At 45.4% G+C, this 20,331-nt stretch overlaps 1 protein-coding gene and 1 pseudogene across 5 annotated transcripts in view; one reads left to right on the top strand and one right to left on the bottom strand.

Moving 5' to 3' along the window:
• FYB1 (FYN binding protein 1) overlaps positions 1-15,521 on the bottom strand; it is a 55,239-nt gene extending 39,718 nt beyond the window's left edge. For 3 of the 5 annotated variants that reach the window (XM_077936411.1, XM_077936412.1, XM_077936413.1), the window contains exons 1-2: positions 3,160-3,601; positions 436-1,567 (exon numbers count right to left, since the gene is read on the bottom strand). In XM_077936411.1, the coding sequence (XP_077792537.1) occupies positions 436-1,567; positions 3,160-3,210 (1,183 nt within the window). In that variant the 5' untranslated portion in view covers positions 3,211-3,601. Of the gene's footprint in view, positions 1-435; positions 1,568-3,159; positions 3,603-14,818 lie in introns of those variants that run through there. The other 2 variants (XM_028749113.2, XM_077936410.1) reach the window with 2 other exon arrangements.
• A 1,044-nt stretch (positions 15,522-16,565) lies between these two features.
• LOC114606955 (U2 spliceosomal RNA) lies at positions 16,566-16,665 on the top strand (annotated as a pseudogene).
• Positions 16,666-20,331: the final 3,666 nt, after the last annotated feature.

Genomic DNA, 20,331 nt, shown 5'->3' with positions numbered 1-20,331 from the left:
AAGGGAATTTCACAAGGTGGGAGAGTCCTTAGGGGCAGCTTGGAGTGGAAAAGGGGAAATGGGGAAAGGGTAACACATTCCTCTCCCAATCAGCTCTGTGGATGCCATTTTCCCTGTTTAAAAAGTGCAATCAGGGTAAAATTGCACCCATCTCTTTTACTACAATTCAAGCAGTATACACACTTTGGTAAATAAATGAAATAAATATCTAGCGTGGCCCAGTCAAAAGCTCCAGGTAATCAACAGAGTGAGAGAATCAGTGACAATGGAACGTTCCCTACTACGCAATAAAACACAATTCAGTACAAGATGTATTGGAGAAATATTTTTTACATGGCGCATTATTATTATTATATCCCCCCCCCCCACTAGCATAGAGGAGCTTTCCCCCCACCTTGCATAAAACCAACAGCAAATAGGGGATGAATAACTCACTTTCTTCGGTGTATTTCCTGAATTTTTCAAGGTTCACCGTTGGAGGTCTGCTGGGTTTCTGTGGGGCCAGACCTAATTTGACTGGTGGAGGGATTGCCTTCCGTCTTGGCAAATTCTTGTCCTTCTCTTCTTTTTCAGAGTTACTATCCCAAGGTCCTGTCGTAGTCGCCCTGGGCAGACCAGTGAACTTAGGTGCTCCAGAAGTTGACCCAGAATCCTCTTGAGAAACTTTGAAAATATTCTTGGCCACACTTGGCCTTGCTTCTTCGTTGTTTGGCTGCCCATAAGATTTTGGGAGGGCCGGAGACAGGCTGCTCTTGTCAGCGACGTGTCTCAAGGCTACACCAGGGAAAGGGCTGGCTGTGGAATCCACCCCATTGTCTCTCTTTCCTTCGACATCCTTGGCCATTAGAAATGAGTTGGGTTTGGGTTTGAGGCCTAGTGGGCTTGGAGAAGTCGGATTCAAGGAGGGGTATTTCTTGGGAGCTTCTTCATTGGGGACAGGATGTAGACCTGGTTTCTTCCCAAGGGCTGGCTTCAGAAAAGGAGGTTTGGGGTCATTCTCCTGCGAGGCCGCGATTATTTTTTCTTTAAATCCAGCTGCCATTTGAGAAACAGGCTTTGTCTCGTTTCCTTGAGGTTCAGGTTTAAAATTCGACCTGGGTAGCCCCGGCGGCCTGAGTTCATTTTTTGGTGCCGTGGAACCAGACAATCTGTTGTCAGGAGGCTTTGGGAACAATGGCTTGGATTCAGCTTTTAGTCCGTCGGTAGGTTTGGGACCCAAAGGCCTAGGAAATCCAGGTTTTTCATTCGTTTCCCTGTTAGCTGCCTGCGCCAGGGCAGCAACCTTGCTGGCCACTGCATTGCTCTTCAAATGGGGTGGCTTTGGGTCCTTGTCCGATGTGTCAGGAACAGAAGGTTTGGTGCCCAAAGGTGGTTTAAAAGATGGAGATTTGTGGATGTTGCTGGGTCTGGGAGGTGCAGCGGCATTTTCCAGGTTGTTAAATTTCTCAAATGCAGTCCTCGCCACCAACGACGGCTGTCCTGCTGCTCTGCCTTGCCGGCTGTCAACCTCCCCGGCTGGGTTGTTGCTAAACTTTGCCATGATGGACTTCACATTTGTCTTGCCATCCTACAAACGCACAAAGAAGATTAAAAAATAAATAAAGATGAAGAAGCCGAGTGAGAAGTTGTTTGCAGTAACGTTCGCATATACTGTACTTGCAATGGGTTTCCTGGTCTGAGGCTTGCGAGGCTCCTGATTGGTTAGAGATATCCAGCATTCAACTTCCTGTATGGCTAAAGATGTTCAACATTTTGCTACATACTCGTTGTGGTTAAAGTATTATTTCAAGGCGTTTGCTGCAGACGAGCAGTTTTGCTGACTGGATCTGGCCTTGCTATGTCTGCTGAAATTTCCCCCTTCCCAACGTATTTGCGGAACAAAGAAGTGATATTATGACCTAAAATGTATGTAGCAAGTGATACTGCTAAACCCAGCAGTTCTGTCCTCTCATAGTGCATATGTTGTTGGCGACCTTACAGCCTTGTGAGGTGAGTTCAAGCCTTCCTTACCTCACATTTCATGCTACCCACCAACATGAAACCTGCACACATGCTGATTGCAGCAGACAGTTTTTGACTTTCTTATGGTTGTAGGTTGTAGCAAGCTGTAAACTGGCACTGTAGACTGAAGCATGAACCAGTCTAAGAAGCATGAAGTCAGAGACTTGACATAAAAGCCCTGTGGGGCAATGAATGTGCAGGTCAGCATGTGCCACACACTCATCCCGTTTTGAAACACGGACCTGTAGATTTTCAAGGCAGAGTGGTCCATGAAGCACAAGAGAATGTGCCAACTGAAGAGTTATCAAATCAGGTTGACCTCATAAGGATGAGACATTAAGACCTGCGAGGTTTCTATTTATACCAGTCTAGAAATCATGTAAATGTTGGAACGTGACAATGAATCATGGGTGATTTACTTTTGCCACAACCATTCACTTATTTATGCAAAAGTAAACAGGAGTTTGTGAAGGGGAAAGAAATCATTTCACTACTCCTTTCATTCCCACTATTAAAAGTTTAAACCATTTAATTTATTCAGCTAATTTTTTACTCATAGCACACCCATTGAAATTAATGAACCTGGTCCATTAATCTCAACAGGTCCACTCTGAAACCTAGCTGAATGCTGCCCTTCTTTATCACAATTGCACTCATTTTATTATTGTTTAGGAGCTAGTTTGTTTATTTCCATAAATCCAATGCCACTGATGGGTGACCAAGGTAGGCTTCTGTTGCTTGTAACATTGCTGTTTTCTATCTGAACAGTCTCCCATTCCTCAAAGGTATCAGAGCTCTGAAATTTCAGACAGACTGAGGAAATGGTACTGGCTTTATAGGAAATTTTAAAGTGACAAGTAGAGGAGCTAGCAGGTGGTGGGTAGATGGATGTCTGTCTTAAGCAGCAGCCAAGTACAGTATAACAGAGCAGAGGAACTGAGTAGCAGACCAAACCTGCTCTACCTGTATATCTGTGAGCGAAAAAAGCCTACATTACAAACATGCTGTTAACCTCAAAGACTCCCTCATCCGAAGGGAGGAACACTGCACTCAACAGTGCTGCGATTGGACCTCCTCAACACTAGGGGAAGTGGGGAGCATGCAACAATCTATAGCTATGGTGTTAGGGGGCATTCTTGTTGCATTTTCATTTCTCACCTTGGAAACTGTTGGCATCTCTCCACCCATCACCATCGTCATCACCACCATAGCCAGCTCTGCCCTGCAGCACTTTTACTGGCACTTTCTGACGCAATGCCTTTCCTACTTCAGGATTTTACATTACTTTCTGTTTTTATTAACATTTGATGATCTCCTTCTACAAGTCAACAATAGAAAGTGTCCTTTCATCATTGTGTGGTACGCTGGTTTGACATCATCTGATAGGAAGTGCCTACAGAGGGTGGTGAATACAGCACAAGATATTATGGGCTGTCCCGTCTCTATTAGAAAGTGGATATTGGAAAATTGCTAAAATGAGACTCAATGAAAATCCGTTAGGGAAGAGTTGAGGAAATCATTTAACAATGGAAATTAAGTTGGATTTTTAAATGTAAGAAGTTTTATATGTTTGTTTGTTTTTCTTTTTAACACGTTTTGTTATTTTGTGTTGTGTTATATTTGTTATAAATCTGAAAAACTAATAAAAAAATTTGGAAAAAAGAAAAGAAAAGAAAAGAAAAGAAAGAGAAATAAATAAATTATGGGCTGTCCCGTGAATTCGCTGGATGAAATAGCGGAAGAATGTTGCCTCAGGAGAGTGAGGAAAATTCCCAGGGATGATTCCTGGCCGGCACTTTCTTGATCTCCTGCCCTCAGGCAGAAGATATAGAAGCATGATTAGTCACACCAACAGGGTAAAGAACAGCTTCTATCCGTGGGCTGTTAGGATGCTGAATGAAAAGATAACAACAGGGCAACTGGCTTTCAGGTTTGGTGGGTGTGCGTCAGTAAACGAGGGGAATTAAGACTAAGAGAGCTAAGTGGGGTGTACTCGTGTAATCTCACTGTATACAAGTTGTACAAGTGACAATAAAATATTTCAATTTCAATTTTTTTTTGAAGATTATGCCATCAGGTTTCCTGCATTGGAAAGGTGAGCACACCTGGTTTGCAATGAGTGAGCGTCACCCTGGGAAAACCAACCTTTGTGATTATCTCCCTTGCCAAGTAAGTATAGCTATAGCTTTGTTTGCTAGATTACTATTCTGATTACAATTTTTTAAAATTCCATTTTAATCCTTAGTCCAAGGACTCAAGGTGGCATACATACTTATCCTCCTCATTATTTTATCCTCACAGAGTTAGGCTGAGAGGCAGTGACTGGCCCGAGGTCACCCAGTGAGCTTCATGGTTGAGTGGGGTCATAATCCAATACTCTAAGATAGCCTTTCTCAACCTTGGGTCCCCAGATGTTTTTGGCCTACAACTCCCATGATCCCTAGCTCACAGGACCAGTGGTCAGGGATGATGGGAGTTGTAGGCAAAATTTGGGGACCAAAGATTGAGAAAGGCTGCTCTAAGCACTGCACCACACTGGTTTCGGTTGTAATAGGAGTAGCAGCAGCAGTAGCTAGTGCTGGGAGAGAATTCAGATCGGTTTTACTGAATTCGCACTTCCCGAAGCAACGCGTGAACTGAAACACAGCCATCTTCAACATTTGCAGTTCTCCGAATTTTGCGATACAGTTCTCCAACCAATCGAAATGCATGCAAAAATGCATATATTTTGGGGAAAATGCACATACAAATACATGTATTAGTGAAAATAACATCAAATGCATTCTATTATGCAAAATTGCGTACTCATATGTATATATTAAAAGAAATGCATACTTAAATACTGGTGAGTTTTCATGAAAGCTTAAAAAAAATATCTCCTGGGGCAGAGTGCTGAGCATGATATATGAGCAGGAACAGAAGAAGGAACTAGTATGTGAATTCATGTGCCTTCAGAAAGAAAGGCGAAGCCCATGTGATTTCTGGAACAAGAAAAGGCTGCAGTTCTTCATTTACTTAATATATTTAGGGCTAGCTCCTAGGATTATTTATTTATTTCATAATGGGTTGGTATTTTTAGAGCCACGAGTTAATTTTGAGGCAGCATTTCAGGGCGGTAGAGATATGTCCCCACAGGACTGCTTAGCACACACACTGTTCCTGTTTAGCACACACACACTGTTCCTGCAGTAGGGACAACCAAGGGAGGCCTGCAACAAAATGTTGCAGCATGGAATACTTCTGTTCAGGGTTCCTTGGAAGCAGAGCTTAATAAAAGTATGATCCTCGAAGGCATTTAGCCTGCGCCCGTATCTCAGATGGGCTAGATCAATTCTGGCTGCTAGCGACGCAAGGCCCAACTCAGCTTTGAGGTGGGCAGCCGGTGTCCCACAAGGAAAGCCCAAAAATTTGCCTCAGAAAATTATTTTGTAGAACCTCTAGTTCAGATTTGAAGCCAATTCCCCATATCTCAACCCTGTAGAGCATTTGGGCGATGATTTTAGAAGCAAATATCTTAATAGCTGGGTTGATTAACTGTCCGCCCTTTGAATGGAAGAACCTATATAGTTGCCCAGTACAACCACCAGATATTAGCTTAGTTGCTTCCAGATGGGGCTCAATAATAATAATAATAATAATAATAATAATAATAATAATAGATCTGCATGCTCTTCAGTCTTTTTCCAGTGATGAGAAATTTTGTCATTTCTACCACTATGTACAGATATCTTCTTAGATGTTTCCTTCCTGCTATACTTTGCATGCCTTGACTTGCTTTACAGCTAAGACAACACACCATTGTCTTGCTACTGATAAACTTCAGTGTTATGTTTTGCATATGGTTTCATTATTTGGCTATGATAGCCTGAAAAGAGAAATAAGAGCTGTTTGCCTTTGGATAAAACTAAGGTCCTTTCTCTCTCTGTGTGTATGATTCAGACAAATGGAATCAACAGATTACTAAAAAGCTACAGACCAAACGCAAGACAGTTGGAGAGGAGTTCCCACGTTCAGTTTCCAAATAAGCCATTTCTTTGTAAAATAACCTAAGGACAAGATAATACAGAAGGGCACTCGCTTGGCAAAAGCTACCCTAGACCACTCCATTCTCCAAAGAATGCGAAGCTGTTGCAATACTTTCTGTCACCCTGAATCATTCTCTTTGTCCTTTACTAGTCAAATTAAAGCTTTTCACACACTGTTATTTCCCCTTCAAGCCCTCCATCAGCTGACATGAAAGAGAGAGAGAAGAAAGGGCAAGGAAAGAGGAAGATGAAACATTAGCCAACACTGCCGAACTTCTCTCTCTTTTCTCAACCTCTGTTTTACTGTCACAGAAGGAGAACGTACAAAAATATTCAGTGTGTGCTAACAGTTAAGCAAGCCTTGCGGTTTCCTTGCCAGGAGGACTAGGCGTACATTTATTTACAAACCAGCTAAAGTTCTGGAGCTAACACTTGTAAAGGACTCTCTACAAGTGTGTGATTTGGGCCTCCATCCTTCAAACTGGGACGTCCTAAGGCTATACTTCCTTGTAGCTTCCAGGGACAACAGGATGAAGCTTGGCTGAAGCACGTCTACTTTTGCCACCAGGTCTACTCACGAGACAATTCTTGGGGCACCTTGAGAGAAGGAAGAGGCAAGGAGTCCCAGACCAAAGAGCACAGTAACCATCAGCTCCTGGAGATGGCAGGAGAGAACTGTTGGGACAACCTTCTCCTCACCTTGCCTTGAACTTCTTGAGATGTTTCTGTTACTGACTACAACAAACTGTATGAATGGAAAAGAACTTGGCAAATGATAGTTGCCATTTTCTCCCACATAATAGGGGTCAAATTAAATGTGATATGTTTCTACAGCTCTGTATTTTTTATTTGCTGAGGAGTAACTGAAGGGCCTAGATTAGGATTAGGAGTGTGGTATAGCTTGACCCTAGGAGATACCCAACAGAAGAAGTTACATTTTTATTAGCATTCATTGGCTAAACTTTCAAAAGGCTACACACTTAGGGACTGGCTTCCCCCTACCCACTTCCAGTCTCAAGCCCCCCCCTCCCTATTTTGTGCTACAACCAGGGCTAACCCTACTGTTAGGAAGGGGTGGGGAATCCATTTTGGCTTAAGGGCCACATTCTTTTCTGGCAACCTTCCAAGGGCCACATGCCAGTGGTGGGTGGGGTCAGAGACCAAAGTGAGGGGAGCAACAAATGTAAATCAGAGTTCAAGGAGGGTGTGAAGCAGGGCTGGCGAGTGATGTGGCCTGGGGGCAGGGCCGGCCCATCCATGAGGCAAATAGAAGCAGCTACCTCAGGCAGCGAAATGCTAGGGGCACCCATCCCAAGGAGTGAAAAACGGCAGAATCTTTAGTTACTGTCCATATCTAAAGGTGGTTTATATACATCCCAAGGGACGCGGGTGGTGCTGTGAGTTAACCACAGAGCCTAGGGCTTGCTGATCAGAAGGTCGGCGGTTCAAATCCCCACGACAGGGTGAGCTCCCATTGCTCGGTCCCTGCTCCTGCCAACCTAGCAGTTCGAAAGCACGTCAAAGTGCAAGTAGATAAATAGGTAGCACTTCGGTGGGAAGGTAAACAGTGTTTCCGTGTGCTGCTCTGGTTCATCAGAAGCGACTTAGTCATGCTAGCCACATGACCCAGAAGCTGTACGCTGGCTCTCTCGGCCTATAAAGCGAGATGAGCGCCGCAACCCCAGAGTTGGCCACGACTGGACCTAATGGTCAGGGGTCCCTTTACCTTATACACATCCCACCTTTTCTCTAACATGCTAACATTTTTTTTAACAAGGCACTCCCTGCCCCACCAAGGTAAAACTCAGGTATGTCTGAAAGAGCTTTCAGAAAATAGGCCTTGTTGCTGGATAGGGATAGATGGATAGCAGGTACTAATGTGATATGATCACTCTCTTCTTTATTGCCTTTAATTTAGCTGGAAATCAAGATGTAAAAGAAATTGAGGAGAATAATATACAGGGAAACTTATGTAGGATTAACCAGTGTACATGAACTCTCCTCAGTCACGAATTAACCAGGTGGCCTTAGGTAAGCGATGATGGCCTTCACCTCAGTTCCCCACCTGTAATCTCCAGAGGAAACAGAGCTGGCCTGCATTGCTGAACAGTTGTAACGATTCTTGAGATTATGCATGTGCATTATTTTGATCACTCAAGGAAAAAAGTGCTACACAGATATTAAGTATTATTACACTCCAGAGTCCTCCACCTGACATGTTGTTAAGAAGCCCATTCATTCCAGAACAAGGCTGTACCTTCTATTCCATCTTAAATTTGCATATGTAAAACATCTGTGCAGTTATTTGTGCAACGCATTTGCCCATGGCCATGAATTCACACAGCTAATCCGCTTCCTGCTCTGAGCAAATGCAAAGTAGATTTAAACAAACTGCCTGAAGTATCACGTAAACCTCCAATGGGGCACTTCTATATCACATAAGCATCATGGCTTAGCGCAGTGTTTCCCAACTGGTGTTCCGCGGCACAGTAGTGTGCCGCGAGACCTTGCCTGGTGTGCCGTGGGAGGGAGGCGGGTGAGGCGGGCGGCGAGAGGCGGGGCGGCGGCGGCGAGGATCCGCGTCAAGCCGGGGGCGGCTCCGCGGTGGTGGTGCCGAGGTTTCTCTCTCCATTCTCCCCTCACACACACACACAGGAAATAACACAGGATCAGCTGACAGGATCCGGCCAATGGGGCGGCGGCGGGGCAGCGCGCGCAAAAGGGAGGAGCGCGAGACAGCGGACGAGGAGGAGGCCGGCATGTCCGGGCAGCAGCAGCAACAGCAGCAGCAGCAACTCCCGGCGACGGCTCCTCAAGCCCCGGGCAACCCTACTCCCTCACTGGCCTCGGCCGCCCTCCTGCTCCACCCGCCGCCGCCTCCCCCGCCGCCGCCGGCCACCTCGGCCCCGCCGCCGCCCCCTCCTCCGCCCGCTATCGCCGCCACCACCACAACAGCCGCCGCCGCCTCAGCTGGGCCCATGCCTGCCGGGAGCGGCGGCGGCAGCAGCAGCAGCAGCGCCCCGGTGCCCTTCCCTCACGGCGGCGACCCGGCCCTGCAGTGGCGTAGCGTGGGGGGTGCAGGGGGGGGCCGGCCGCACCGGGCGCAACATCTGCGGGGGGCGCACTCGCAGCTCTCTGCCCCTCCCGAGGTTTCTGGGTTAGCGGAGTCTGTAACCTGAAGCGTATGTAACCCGAGGTACCACTGTACTTCCAAGTCAGCGTGCAAGGGATTGCAGGACCGGCGGACTTGGCGGTGGGGGTGGTTGCTGGAGCCTTGTCTGTCCTTTCAGCCCCGCACCCACCGCAGACCCCTTCCTATGCCACTGGTAGCTAGGCGAGGCGGGGGGCACTGGGCGCCACACCTCGGCGCCTGCAGCGTGCCTGAGCCATGCGTCTGCGGGCGAAACTGCCCGCAAGCTCCGCTCTGGCCTCTGCCCACCGCCTCAGCCTCCCTACAGCTGAGGGGGAGGCTGCAGCGAGGCTCCACGCAGCGCGCCCTGCCATGGCTCGCCCCCATGGCACTCGCCCCTGGCTGCAGGACGCGCGCGCCGCCCCGGGCCCCTGAGCGGCTAGCTGCGCCGCTGCGCTGAGCGCAAGGAATACGTCCTCTCCGAGTTCGGCGTCCTCTTCGTGGGCAGCGCGAACCGCATCTCCAGCTTCGGGTGGAACTTTGGCCAGGTAGGGGGAAGCCTTTGGGCGGGGGGGGGGGTGGAGACCGGGGTGGGGAGGGGTTAGGAGAGACGCTACCGGCGCCGTCCAGAAATGCCCAGAGCAACTGGAGCTCAGCTACGCGCACACATGCGCCCTCCAAATCCCGTTTCCCACCCCTTTCTCAAAAGAAGAGAGAAAAAATGGGTCCTGGGTGTGAAACCAAAGGACCTTTCCAGCTCCTCCTCAATTCCAGGTGTGGATGGCAATGCCTCGTGTCTCCTCCCCCGCGACCAGAGCACACTTCCTAGGCTGGTTGGACGGTCCCTGGGGGTCTTCGGGTTGCCATATTTTGAAGAGCAAAAAACAGGACACATTTGTCGACTTCTGCTTTTAGCTATGGATCAGTGGCCTAGCGTGGGGGGTGCAGGGGGGGCCGGCCACACCGGGCGCAACATCTGGGGGTTAGTGTTAGGGGGCGCAAATCCACGGGTTAGGGGGCGCAAATTACTTGCATTGCCCCGGGTGCTGACAACCCACGCTACGCCACTGCGGCCCTGAACGAGCAGGAGAAGGAGCTCAAGTGACGCTGCGCGCTGACGTCACGGGGCTGTAATGGTGGTGTGCCTCGAGATTTTTTTCATCAAACAAGTGTGCCTTTGCCCAAAAAAGGTTGGGAAACACTGGCTTAGCGGGAATTTGAACCCTGGTTTCACAAATCCTAGTCTGGCACTCTTAACCCTAGCCATACCGGTTTGCAATGCAGAAGGTTGTGTGCAATGTTAGTCCTACTCAAGAGTACCCATTGAAATGAATGGACAGGACGGAAATTAGGTCCATTAGTTTCAACAGGTCTGCTCTGAGTACAATGGAGTTGGATACAACCTATTGAGTTGAATGTTTTAGGAGTCTATTCTACCCGATGATGCTATTGTAGTGCCACCTGCTTGATCTTCCTATTGGTTTAAGTGTTATCTTTCAACTTTCAACTTCAGTAAATATTAACAAAAAATGCCCATTCCCATTAAAAAGGCATCTTTTCAAATGTGGTGACTCACAGGGATACATGGGTAATTTTGTCTCTGTGATTTCCTCTGCGATATGACCTCACCTTTACCTTTCAGGTTAAGGGACGAATCTGCATATGGTCAAGAATCGTTGGCAGTTTAAATATCCCAAACTATGCATGTGTATTTTGAGTGAAAATACTAATGTATTAATTTATTTAACAAAATGTATGTGCCCATTGATTGTAAGAAAAACTTTACGTGGTTTACAAAAATAATCTAATTTTTTATTTTATTTTTAGAGCAACTACATATCTGAACACATATTTAAATATGCCTTCTAAAGTACTGCAAGCATTTAAATAGTATTTTAGAGAAAATATTCATTTAAATATATGTATTTAAATAGGTATTTAAATGCATATCTTTAGAGGAGACTTGCTTTAAATGTCATAGATTAATGGGGAAAGGGATCGGAATTGAATTAATGGAGTTTTAAAAAATGTGAAAGTAATTTTTCTTTTAAAGCAAAGTTTGTCAAAAATGTTTTCCAATACTCTTTCCCTGCCCTGACTGAAATAAATAAATAAATAAATAAATAAATAAATAAATAAATAAATAAATAAATAAATAATAAATGCAAAAAGAGCTCGGAGATCCCATCAGCAGAGTGCAAAAGACATCAGCGCACACTCTCCTTTCACCTATAGAAAGCCTCACGTTTCAAAGTGCAATTTCGTCCTGAAAATTGCATGCATACGATTGCAAAATGCACAAGCACTTTTTGCATATTTGTCAGGAACCCAAGACTACCCTCTCTGCTGAAACGCTTTCCCTCCTGCTTTGATCTTCTTGTGAAGCAAGGCTTAAAAACTTGCAGAGGAAGATGTCTAAACTGCACACACTGCAGAATATCAAAGCCCCCTTTACCTCTTAATTGCTCCCTGCTGCGCAGATGATAGGCAGGAGGAGGCTCTGAGAACCTGATGAAACCCAACTGCAGGCTGCAAACAACCTGGAAGCAAGGGCTTCGCCACACCTGAGATCACCCTGGCTGTTCTTATCTGATACTATTTCACTGTAAAAGCAGGATTGCTGCTGAAGTTCAAGGGCCAGTAGAGATCAAATACAAGAATTTTGGCAAGAAAGTCCTTATCAATAAATTTTTTAAAAAAGTATTTCCCTACTTATCAAAGCTGGCTATTCTTGTGGATGGGTGAAGAACATAAATTGCAGTTTGATTCCATAAAAGAGATGTTCATGCATCTCCTACCTAATGTCCACAGATGTCCACACACCATACGTTTAAAGCACATTTCTAGCACACTGGGAAGAAACATGGGAACTGTAATTCACCACTTGCAGAACTGTAATTCTCAGCATCCTTTACAGTGCCCAGGGTTTGGAGGAAGGGGTTGGGAATGTGCTTTGAATGTATGGTGCGTAAGCAGGCCACTTTGGGCATGAGCAAGATGGCTGCCCATGTTGCAATCCTTCCTACAATATGCTGGTTCAGTGGTTGGCCGTTGGCGGTTCTCTATAACACTCTGCTAAGCACAGACTTAGAGGGATGTGGGTGGCGCTGTGGGTTAAACCACAGAGCCTAGGACTTGCCGATCAGAAGGTCGGCGGTTCGAATCCCCGTGACGGGGTGAGCTCCTGTTGTTCGGTCCCAGCTCCTTGCCAAACTAGCAGTTCGAAAGCACGTCAAGTGCAAGTAGATAAATAGGTACCACTCCGGCGAGAAGGTAAACGGCGTTTCCGTGCACTGCTCTGGTTCGCCAGAAGCAGCTTAGTCATGCTGGCCACATGACCCGGAAGCTGTACGCCGGCTCCCTTGGCCAATAAAGCAAGATGAACGCCGCAACCCCAGAGTCGGTCACGACTGGACCTAATGGTCAGGGTTCCCTTTAAAGGTAAAGGTACCCCTGCCCGTACGGGCCAGTCTTGCCAGACTCTAGGGTTGTACGCCCATCTCACTCAAGAGGCCGGGGGCCAGCGCTGTCCGGAGACACTTCCGGGTCACGTGGCCAGCGTGATTTACCTTGACCTTTAAGCACAGACTATGGTGGACACTGATAAAAGTCTCTCTCACACACTCAAGGACACACACACACACACACACACACACACACACACACTGAGAATCACTGCATGAAGTCACTGAATGAAGTTACATCACTCTTTCTCAACTCCCAGAGTTAGGTGGAAGAGGTGCAGAGCTGATTAGGATCTTCAGGGGAAGGTCTGAAGACCGCAGGTCCACAGACAATTTCTCGATCCAGTCAAAGCCTCAGCCACAGAAAAGAACAATGCGTACATAAAACAGTACTGTACTGGAGACAGCTTTTATCTTATATTTACATTTGGTCTCATCGTACAAAAAGACAGGCTGATTAATCATTTTATCTGCAAACCCCTTACGTCTGCTCTGTCAAGGGAAATCACATAAAAACTATGCAGAGAAGTAATGCAAACGTTAGTCACGCCACTTTGCCACCAATTTTAAGGTATTTCTCTAATTGATATTCTTCAGTAACGTATCACGTTTCTAAGAATTATACTTAGATCTCATCTTTCCTCCATGGATATCAAAGGGTTGTAAAGTGGTACTTGGGATTACAGATGCTTCAGGTTATAGACACTTCAGGTTACAGACTCCACTAACCCAGAAATAGTAACTCGGTTAAGAACTTTGCTTCAGGATGAGAACAGAAATTGTGCGGCGGCGGTGAGGTGGCAGCAGGAGGCCCCATTAGCTAAAGTGGTGCCTCAGGTTAAGAACAGTTTCAGGTTAAGAACGGACCTCCAGAACGAATTAAGTTCTTAACCCGAGGTACCACTGTAAGTTGTTTCTCCTCCATCCCCTAGAATTCAGGGGTGCCCAAACTTTTTCCAAAGATGGAAAGATTTGATGAAGTGAACATGTGTGAGGGCTGACCAAAGTTGTTGTGATTTTACCCTACAGCATATACTGCCACGGGGGCCGGATTAAATCGATGGGGGGCGGGCAGAACCGAACTTTGGACATGCCTTCTCTAGATCATTTACCTTAGCACCAACCCTGGGAGGTGGGTTAGGCTGGAAGGGAGATCCTAGTCCATGATCACCCATTCCCACCAACATTCCTCAGGGGGAAATAGGGACATTTCTCACTCCCCCGCGACTGACCCTCCTCGACCTCCCAGTTTTGTCGTCCCAACGCCCTGAGCTCAGCAGTTGCAGCACTGGTGGGGGAAATAGGGACATTCCAGGATCAAATCAGAAGCTGGGAAGGCTCTTGTAATTCCGAGACTGGCCCTGGAAAATAGGGACACTTGGAGGGTATGGATTGCCCCATGAGCTTCATGGTTAGGTAGGAGTTTGAGCTCCATACTCCTAGCCCAACTCCTAGCCCATTGGTAGCCTACATGGTGTCTTGCAGATGTTGTAGACTTTATCTCCCATCGTCCCTGACCATTGGCCATCCTGACTGGGGCTGAAGGGAGTTCCAGTCCAGGACATCTGCAGGGCTCATTTACCGCCCCTCCTCCAACCACAACACAACTCAGTTTTATCTATAACTTGTGATCTATGGAGATGAGTGCAGCCCACCAGCTACGTACGGATGGTGGACCACCAGGCTCTTGAGAAATGTATTTGTGCAGCCTGTCTCAAAGTGCAGAAAGAAAAGGAAAGGCATTGTCATAGTAACATAGGAAACTGCCATGCAGCAACTCTGACCATTGGTCCACCTAGTTCAGTATTTTCTACCCTGAACGGCGACAGCTCTCCAGGGTTTCAGAGACAGCAGTCTCTGTCCGCCATGCCTATAGATGCTGGACACTGTAACTTGGACCTTTTGAATGAAAAACATGCACTCTGCCACTGGGCCATGGACCTTCTGCAGGTGAGGCACAAGGTTGTGGCTGACGGACGGCATTTGGCTCAGTAGATCACAAGCTGCGTGCAGCCTGATCGGCTGGTCTTGCTGAAAGAGTTTCTTAGAATGCTACACAGCTGCCCTTTCAAAGATATGAAACGAAAACGCATGCATCTGCCACTCATGACCGCTGCTGCAAAACAGTCTTAAAGCTGTCTTATCACTTTAGTTTTTAATAACTATTTCAGTGAAACCGATGAAAAGTCTGCACTTACCATGACAACAAAGTTCTTTGTGGGATCACAAGCCTGCTGAAGAACGTAGTGTTAGAAGAGGAAATTTTTCTTTGTCCTTTTGCCTGGAACGGTTAACACTTTGAAAATAGGAAGTGGGCTTGTTTTTTTCTTCTCTAATCCAGCCTTCGTAGGAAAAACCAAACAAGTGCAATCCTTAGTTTGCATATTTTGATCCGGCAACTAGCACGGCTTGTAGCAGTAACCTGAAAATGCCCTGTAGAGCTGGAGGGGCAAAGGAACTGGGAAATAAAGAAACAAACAAATACAGTGGTACCTCGGGTTACATACGCTTCAGGTTACATACGCTTCAGGTTACAGACTCCGCTAACCCAGAAATATTACCTCAGGTTAAGAACTTTGCTTCAGGATGAGAACAGAAATCGTGCTCCGGCGGCGTGGCGGCAACAGGAGGCCCCATTAGCTGAAGTGGTGCTTCAGGTTAAGAACAATTTCAGGTTAAGAGCAGACCTCCAGAACGAATTAAGTTCTTAACCCAAGGTACCACTGTAATAGTAATTATTTTATTTTATTTGTACCCTGTCCATCTGACTGGGTTGCCCCAGCCACGATGGGCAGGAGAATACACGAATAACTAGAAAATCTCCAGCACTATATTAATGCACACATTTCCCCTTTTTTGGGTTTTTTGTCTTGCTTTTCTAGGAGCTGCAACAGGATATTTGATTTACCATACTTTTCCGTGTATAACATGCCCCCGTGTATAAGACGACCCCTATTTTGGGGGACTCTAAATTTAGAAAACGGGGGGTAGGGGGGCCAGAGTTCTTGAGCTTTTTTGGGGAGGATTACTGAAAATCATCTGCCCGCTCACCACCAGCAGCTATCAATCAACAGCTGAACAGAGCTACTAATGAGGCAGAATGATGTGTGGACAGTCTGGCATTTGTGATTGCTCTCAGCTTCTCACTTTCCCAGGCTTACTGTAAGCTTGGTTCTCCACATTTTCACATCAATTTGCATTTTTTTTTAATAAATAAAAATCTTACAAAAATTCATTCACATTTTAATGTGCATTTCTCCTAATATACACATTTGTCTTTGCCTAATACAGTGGTACCTTGTGTTACGTACCACCCCCTTTACAAATGATTCAGGTTACTAACCCAGAAGTAGATGCCCCTTGCTGCGAACTTTGCCCCGGGATGCGAGCGGAAGTCGCGCTCTGGCAGCAGCAGGAGGCGCCATTGTTATGAGTGGTTTCTGGTTACGAACGGACCTCCAGAACGGATTAAGTACGTAACACGAGGTACCACTGTATATACTTTTCTGCAAAGCAATTTCCTATAACACAATGCACCTTTTATGTTATTTTCACTAATCTATGCACACCAGTATATGCATTTTTGTACACATTATCTGCACTGCAAAATTTGGAGAAGTGAAAATTTCGCATATTGTTTTGAAAAGTGGGAATCAGGTCGGTTTGCACTTCAATGTGAACTGACTCATTCCCCACCCCCACTCCCCATCCCTTGTATATGGTCCAGTATAAATTTACCATTAAGGTATGTCTCAGTCAGTTTTATTGCACATAGCCAAAGGCTGCCGCAATGTACACAGAATTATTTGACAATTAAAAGAAAATATACTGAGTTGATAAAAAAGACTTAAAACATTTATATTATTAAAACATTACGTACTCTAAACAAAGCTATAAAAGTACCCCAATGTACAAATAAAAACATTTTGTCGCAAGAAGCAAGTTATCTCTTCTCGGCCTTTTGGCTAAGATCAAGTGTAGTATCTGTTCTTATCAGTTTAATTAGGGTATGATTATTTGTCGAGACATGCTACAGAGAACATCCACACACACAAAAACACCTTCCCAACACCTTTGGAGGATCCCAAAGACGTTTGTCTGCAAGAGCCCACTGGAATAAAAGAGGAGCAAGAGAACTCCCTTTAGGCCAGATATCGCAAGATAGTGATATTTCTTTTGGAGGTTTTTCTTTGCTGGAAAAGCAGTCCTAAAATGCTTCCCCCCCCCCCCCCCCCGCAAAGTTGTTTCCAGCTTCAGTAGCATTTTGCTGTGTGGCACTGAAGGAAGGGGCAGGTATTGATTGAAAAACACACATCCAACCAACATCCCCTCTCCCCGCAAAGCTTATCATGATTTGGATTTCACCTCATATTTAGTCAAGATCTCTGGAAATGCATCATATTTTGCATTCATTTTGGGGACTTCTAAGTGAGGTAAATCACGGCCTAACAGTTTGATTTGTATGCGTGCGGGTAAATACTGCAGACAGCTACAGACACAGGTCTACATAGTGAGCCAGAGTCTGAATTCTGAGAGGAAATCAGCAGCTGCTATTTTAGTTTAATATCAAAGGGAAAAGTTTTAGAAAGAAACATAACCACCTGAGTTTGCAAGCAATTCCAGGAAGTACTGGTTGCTGAGTGACTGAGAAGTTTTTGGTATGCTGGTTCGTTTTAAGATGAACAGATAAAGGTAAAAAAATATATATAATGCCCTAGATTCTCAAAGATCATCTATTTGAGGCGTCTTCTGTTGTGGGAGTGGGGAACTTTGGGCCATTCCATTCCATTGTTGCTGAACTACAACCCACATCAGCCCTGGCAAGTCTGCCCGATTGCCAGGGATGATGGGAGTTGTAGTCCAGCAACATCTGGAGGGCCAGGGGTTTTGTTTGTTTGTTTTGCTGAACAGTCTGTCCCCTTTCTGGGACTGGCCACAGATGAGGTTAAGGCAAAATGGAAAGAGTATTGTAACTCAGCCGGTCCCATGCAAAAGAAAGGTCATATCTGCCTGCTGTCCATAGCTGTCAACTTACAGATTTGATAATAAGGGACCAGGAGCCCCAAAAATAAGGGATCAGCAGCCAAAATAAGGGATCAACAATTACTTCGATAAAATACATATTTTGTTGTGTGCAAATGGCTTTAGATACCTATTAGGTCCTATAAATTACCATATAGCATATATCCAACACAAAAAAGCAACAATTTGTTGTTGACAAAGGACAGCTGGACATATAAAGAGCCACATTACCTTCAGTAGCTTATTTAAGGGACATCATCAATAAGGGACAGCAGCGGGACATGGCCCTGGGATAAGGGACTGTCCCGCCAAATAAGGGACGCTTGACAGCTATGCTGCTGTCCTGTCTGAATCTTCCATTTTGGTCAGGAAGATGGATAACTGACAAAGCAGGGAGGAACACACTTGCTGTGAACTGAACACACCCCGGAGCTCCTGCAAAGGTAATCTTGGGAGTAGGTGCTTTCTCCAACTGTTTGACACACACCTTGTAACAAAAGGGGCTTTCACTCCCATCTCTTCCCTGCAAGGTAAAGAGGCTGGGAGCCCCACACTTCCTCAATTAACAGACTTCATTAACAGACTTCCACCACCTCCCATTTAATTCCCTTGCTCTCCAGCTGCCAAATGGCTAAGAGCATGGGTAGACAAACTAAGGTCTGGGGGCCGGATCCAGCCCAATTGCCTTCTAAATCTGGCCCGTGGATGGTCTGGGAATCGGCGTGTTTTTACATGTGTAGAATGTGTGCTTTTATTTAAAATGCATCTCTGGGTTATTTGTGGGGCATAGGAATTGGTTCATATTCCCCCCCCCCCAAAATATAGTCCGGCCCCCCACAAGGTCTGAGGGACAAGGGACCGGCCCCCTGCTGAAAAAGTTTGCTGACCCTTGTCTAAGAGCTTCAGACATTAAACTGAGGGTCGGGGCGTACTATTACCAAGCCCTCTGGTCTTGCTAGCAAAGGGACCAAAATCTGAACTTCCCGCTTACTTCCCCTTTAAGCTTGGCACATGCAGAAGTGGTTATCCTTCCTTAGCAAAATACAGAGCTACCTTCAGAGTTTCTAGTTCAAGACTTCTGTTGGAGAGATTCAAGACAGAGGAAGTAAAAGAAACAAGAGGTTGCATTAAGATAAAAATAAAGTCTTTAGTCCATAGTATCCAATTAGTCCATAGTATCCTGATGGAGGAATGGGTGGTTCTGTTAATTTTGGTTTCTCCCAGCTTCCCACCCTAACCTTAAGTTAGTTCTCTCTCCCTCCCTCCCTCCCTCCCCCCCCCTCTCTCTCTGTCTGTGTGTGTGTGTTTTAAGGGATCATGAAAGTTTATAAGCATTTTGCTGAACCAGAGCTTCTTGTTGAAGGCAGCTCCCCTTTCTCCTCCCTCTTCCTCCCCAGACCACAAATGCATCTCAGATACCTTCCCTGGCGTGTGTTGTTCTTTCTACAAGCTTCTGCTTTCCCAATTTAGCTGTTCTAACATCTCCCCAGCCCCATTTTTCCAGTGGGTTCTTACTAAGGTATGGGTTAGAAGGAACCCATCTAGGAAGAGGGGATCCAAATCAGTTTTATTTCCAGGGCTTGACACACTTTCATAAGTCCCATTTATTCATTAATCTACACTTTAAAAAATGCACACAAATCTTTGCTCTCAAAAATATGCAGTTCTTAGATGTATTTCTAGATGCACACAGACTTTAAATGTATTCTGGTGTTTCTTTTGAGCCGAAGACTGGTGTCAAAACATTCAGAAAGTGTGACAGCTTTAAGTCCAGACGCACATGTTAGTCTGGGAGGTTTGGATCAGATCATTTCTTATCAGAATTCACAAGATCACATTCCTCAAGTGTTCCCCCCTCTCTCTCTTTGACACCTGCTGTGAGTGCACTATGGAGCAAAAATCTCACAATGCATTGCACAAAGTTTAACACTATGCACATTGCTGTGATGTATTTATTTATTGTCTGAAGGTTCTATGGGGGAATAGCTGGGGTAGCATCTTTCCACTGAGGAATGTGTGGTGACCCTGAAAGCTGGGGAAAGCTTATCTTATGGACAGGGTCTATGTTCCTTAAGCAATTGCTAGTCCTAGGGCAGGAAAAGATCTGCAACATATATATAATTAACACAGCTTTGCAGATAACACATTTTTCAAGGGCAGGTGGGATTGCCAAAGTCTTTTTTTTCTGGGTGCATGTTCCCCCCCTTTCCACACTCTCTTTTTTTTGGCCAAGTGTGTAAATCTGAATGTGCAGAAGTTAAATGTGTTACTAGTTACCTGTAATCGAATCAAATTAAATAAAGAGAGTTAATTTTTTTAGTGCCAGCTCCCTGTTTTTGGAGCACTGTTCCCACAGAATGGCACCAGAATTGACAAATTTCTTTGCCAAGCAAATACATTTTCATTTATCCTGGCATTTGGACATGAATGCTATTTTGAAGCAATTTTGATTGTATCTGGTGGCTCGTGTTGCAAATGGAAAAGATGTTTTTAAAAACCAGTAATAGATTACTTCGGATAAACCCTGTTAATGTTTGTTAACAGTTCTTAAGAAAGTATACATGCAAACAAGTGTTATTTCTGAATTCTTCAAATAAATATTACAAAGAACAAACAGCTAAACATGGGAGGATAATAAAATCTCTGATATCCAGTTTGATGTCCAAAACCTGCTCCTGAATACCTTAAG

This window comes from Podarcis muralis, chromosome 11 (genome assembly GCF_964188315.1).
Source record: "Podarcis muralis chromosome 11, rPodMur119.hap1.1, whole genome shotgun sequence".
NCBI lineage: Eukaryota > Metazoa > Chordata > Lepidosauria > Squamata > Lacertidae > Podarcis > Podarcis muralis.
The sequence above is the reverse complement of the archived record's forward strand: the minus strand, read 5'-3'. Positions and strand labels throughout refer to the sequence as shown.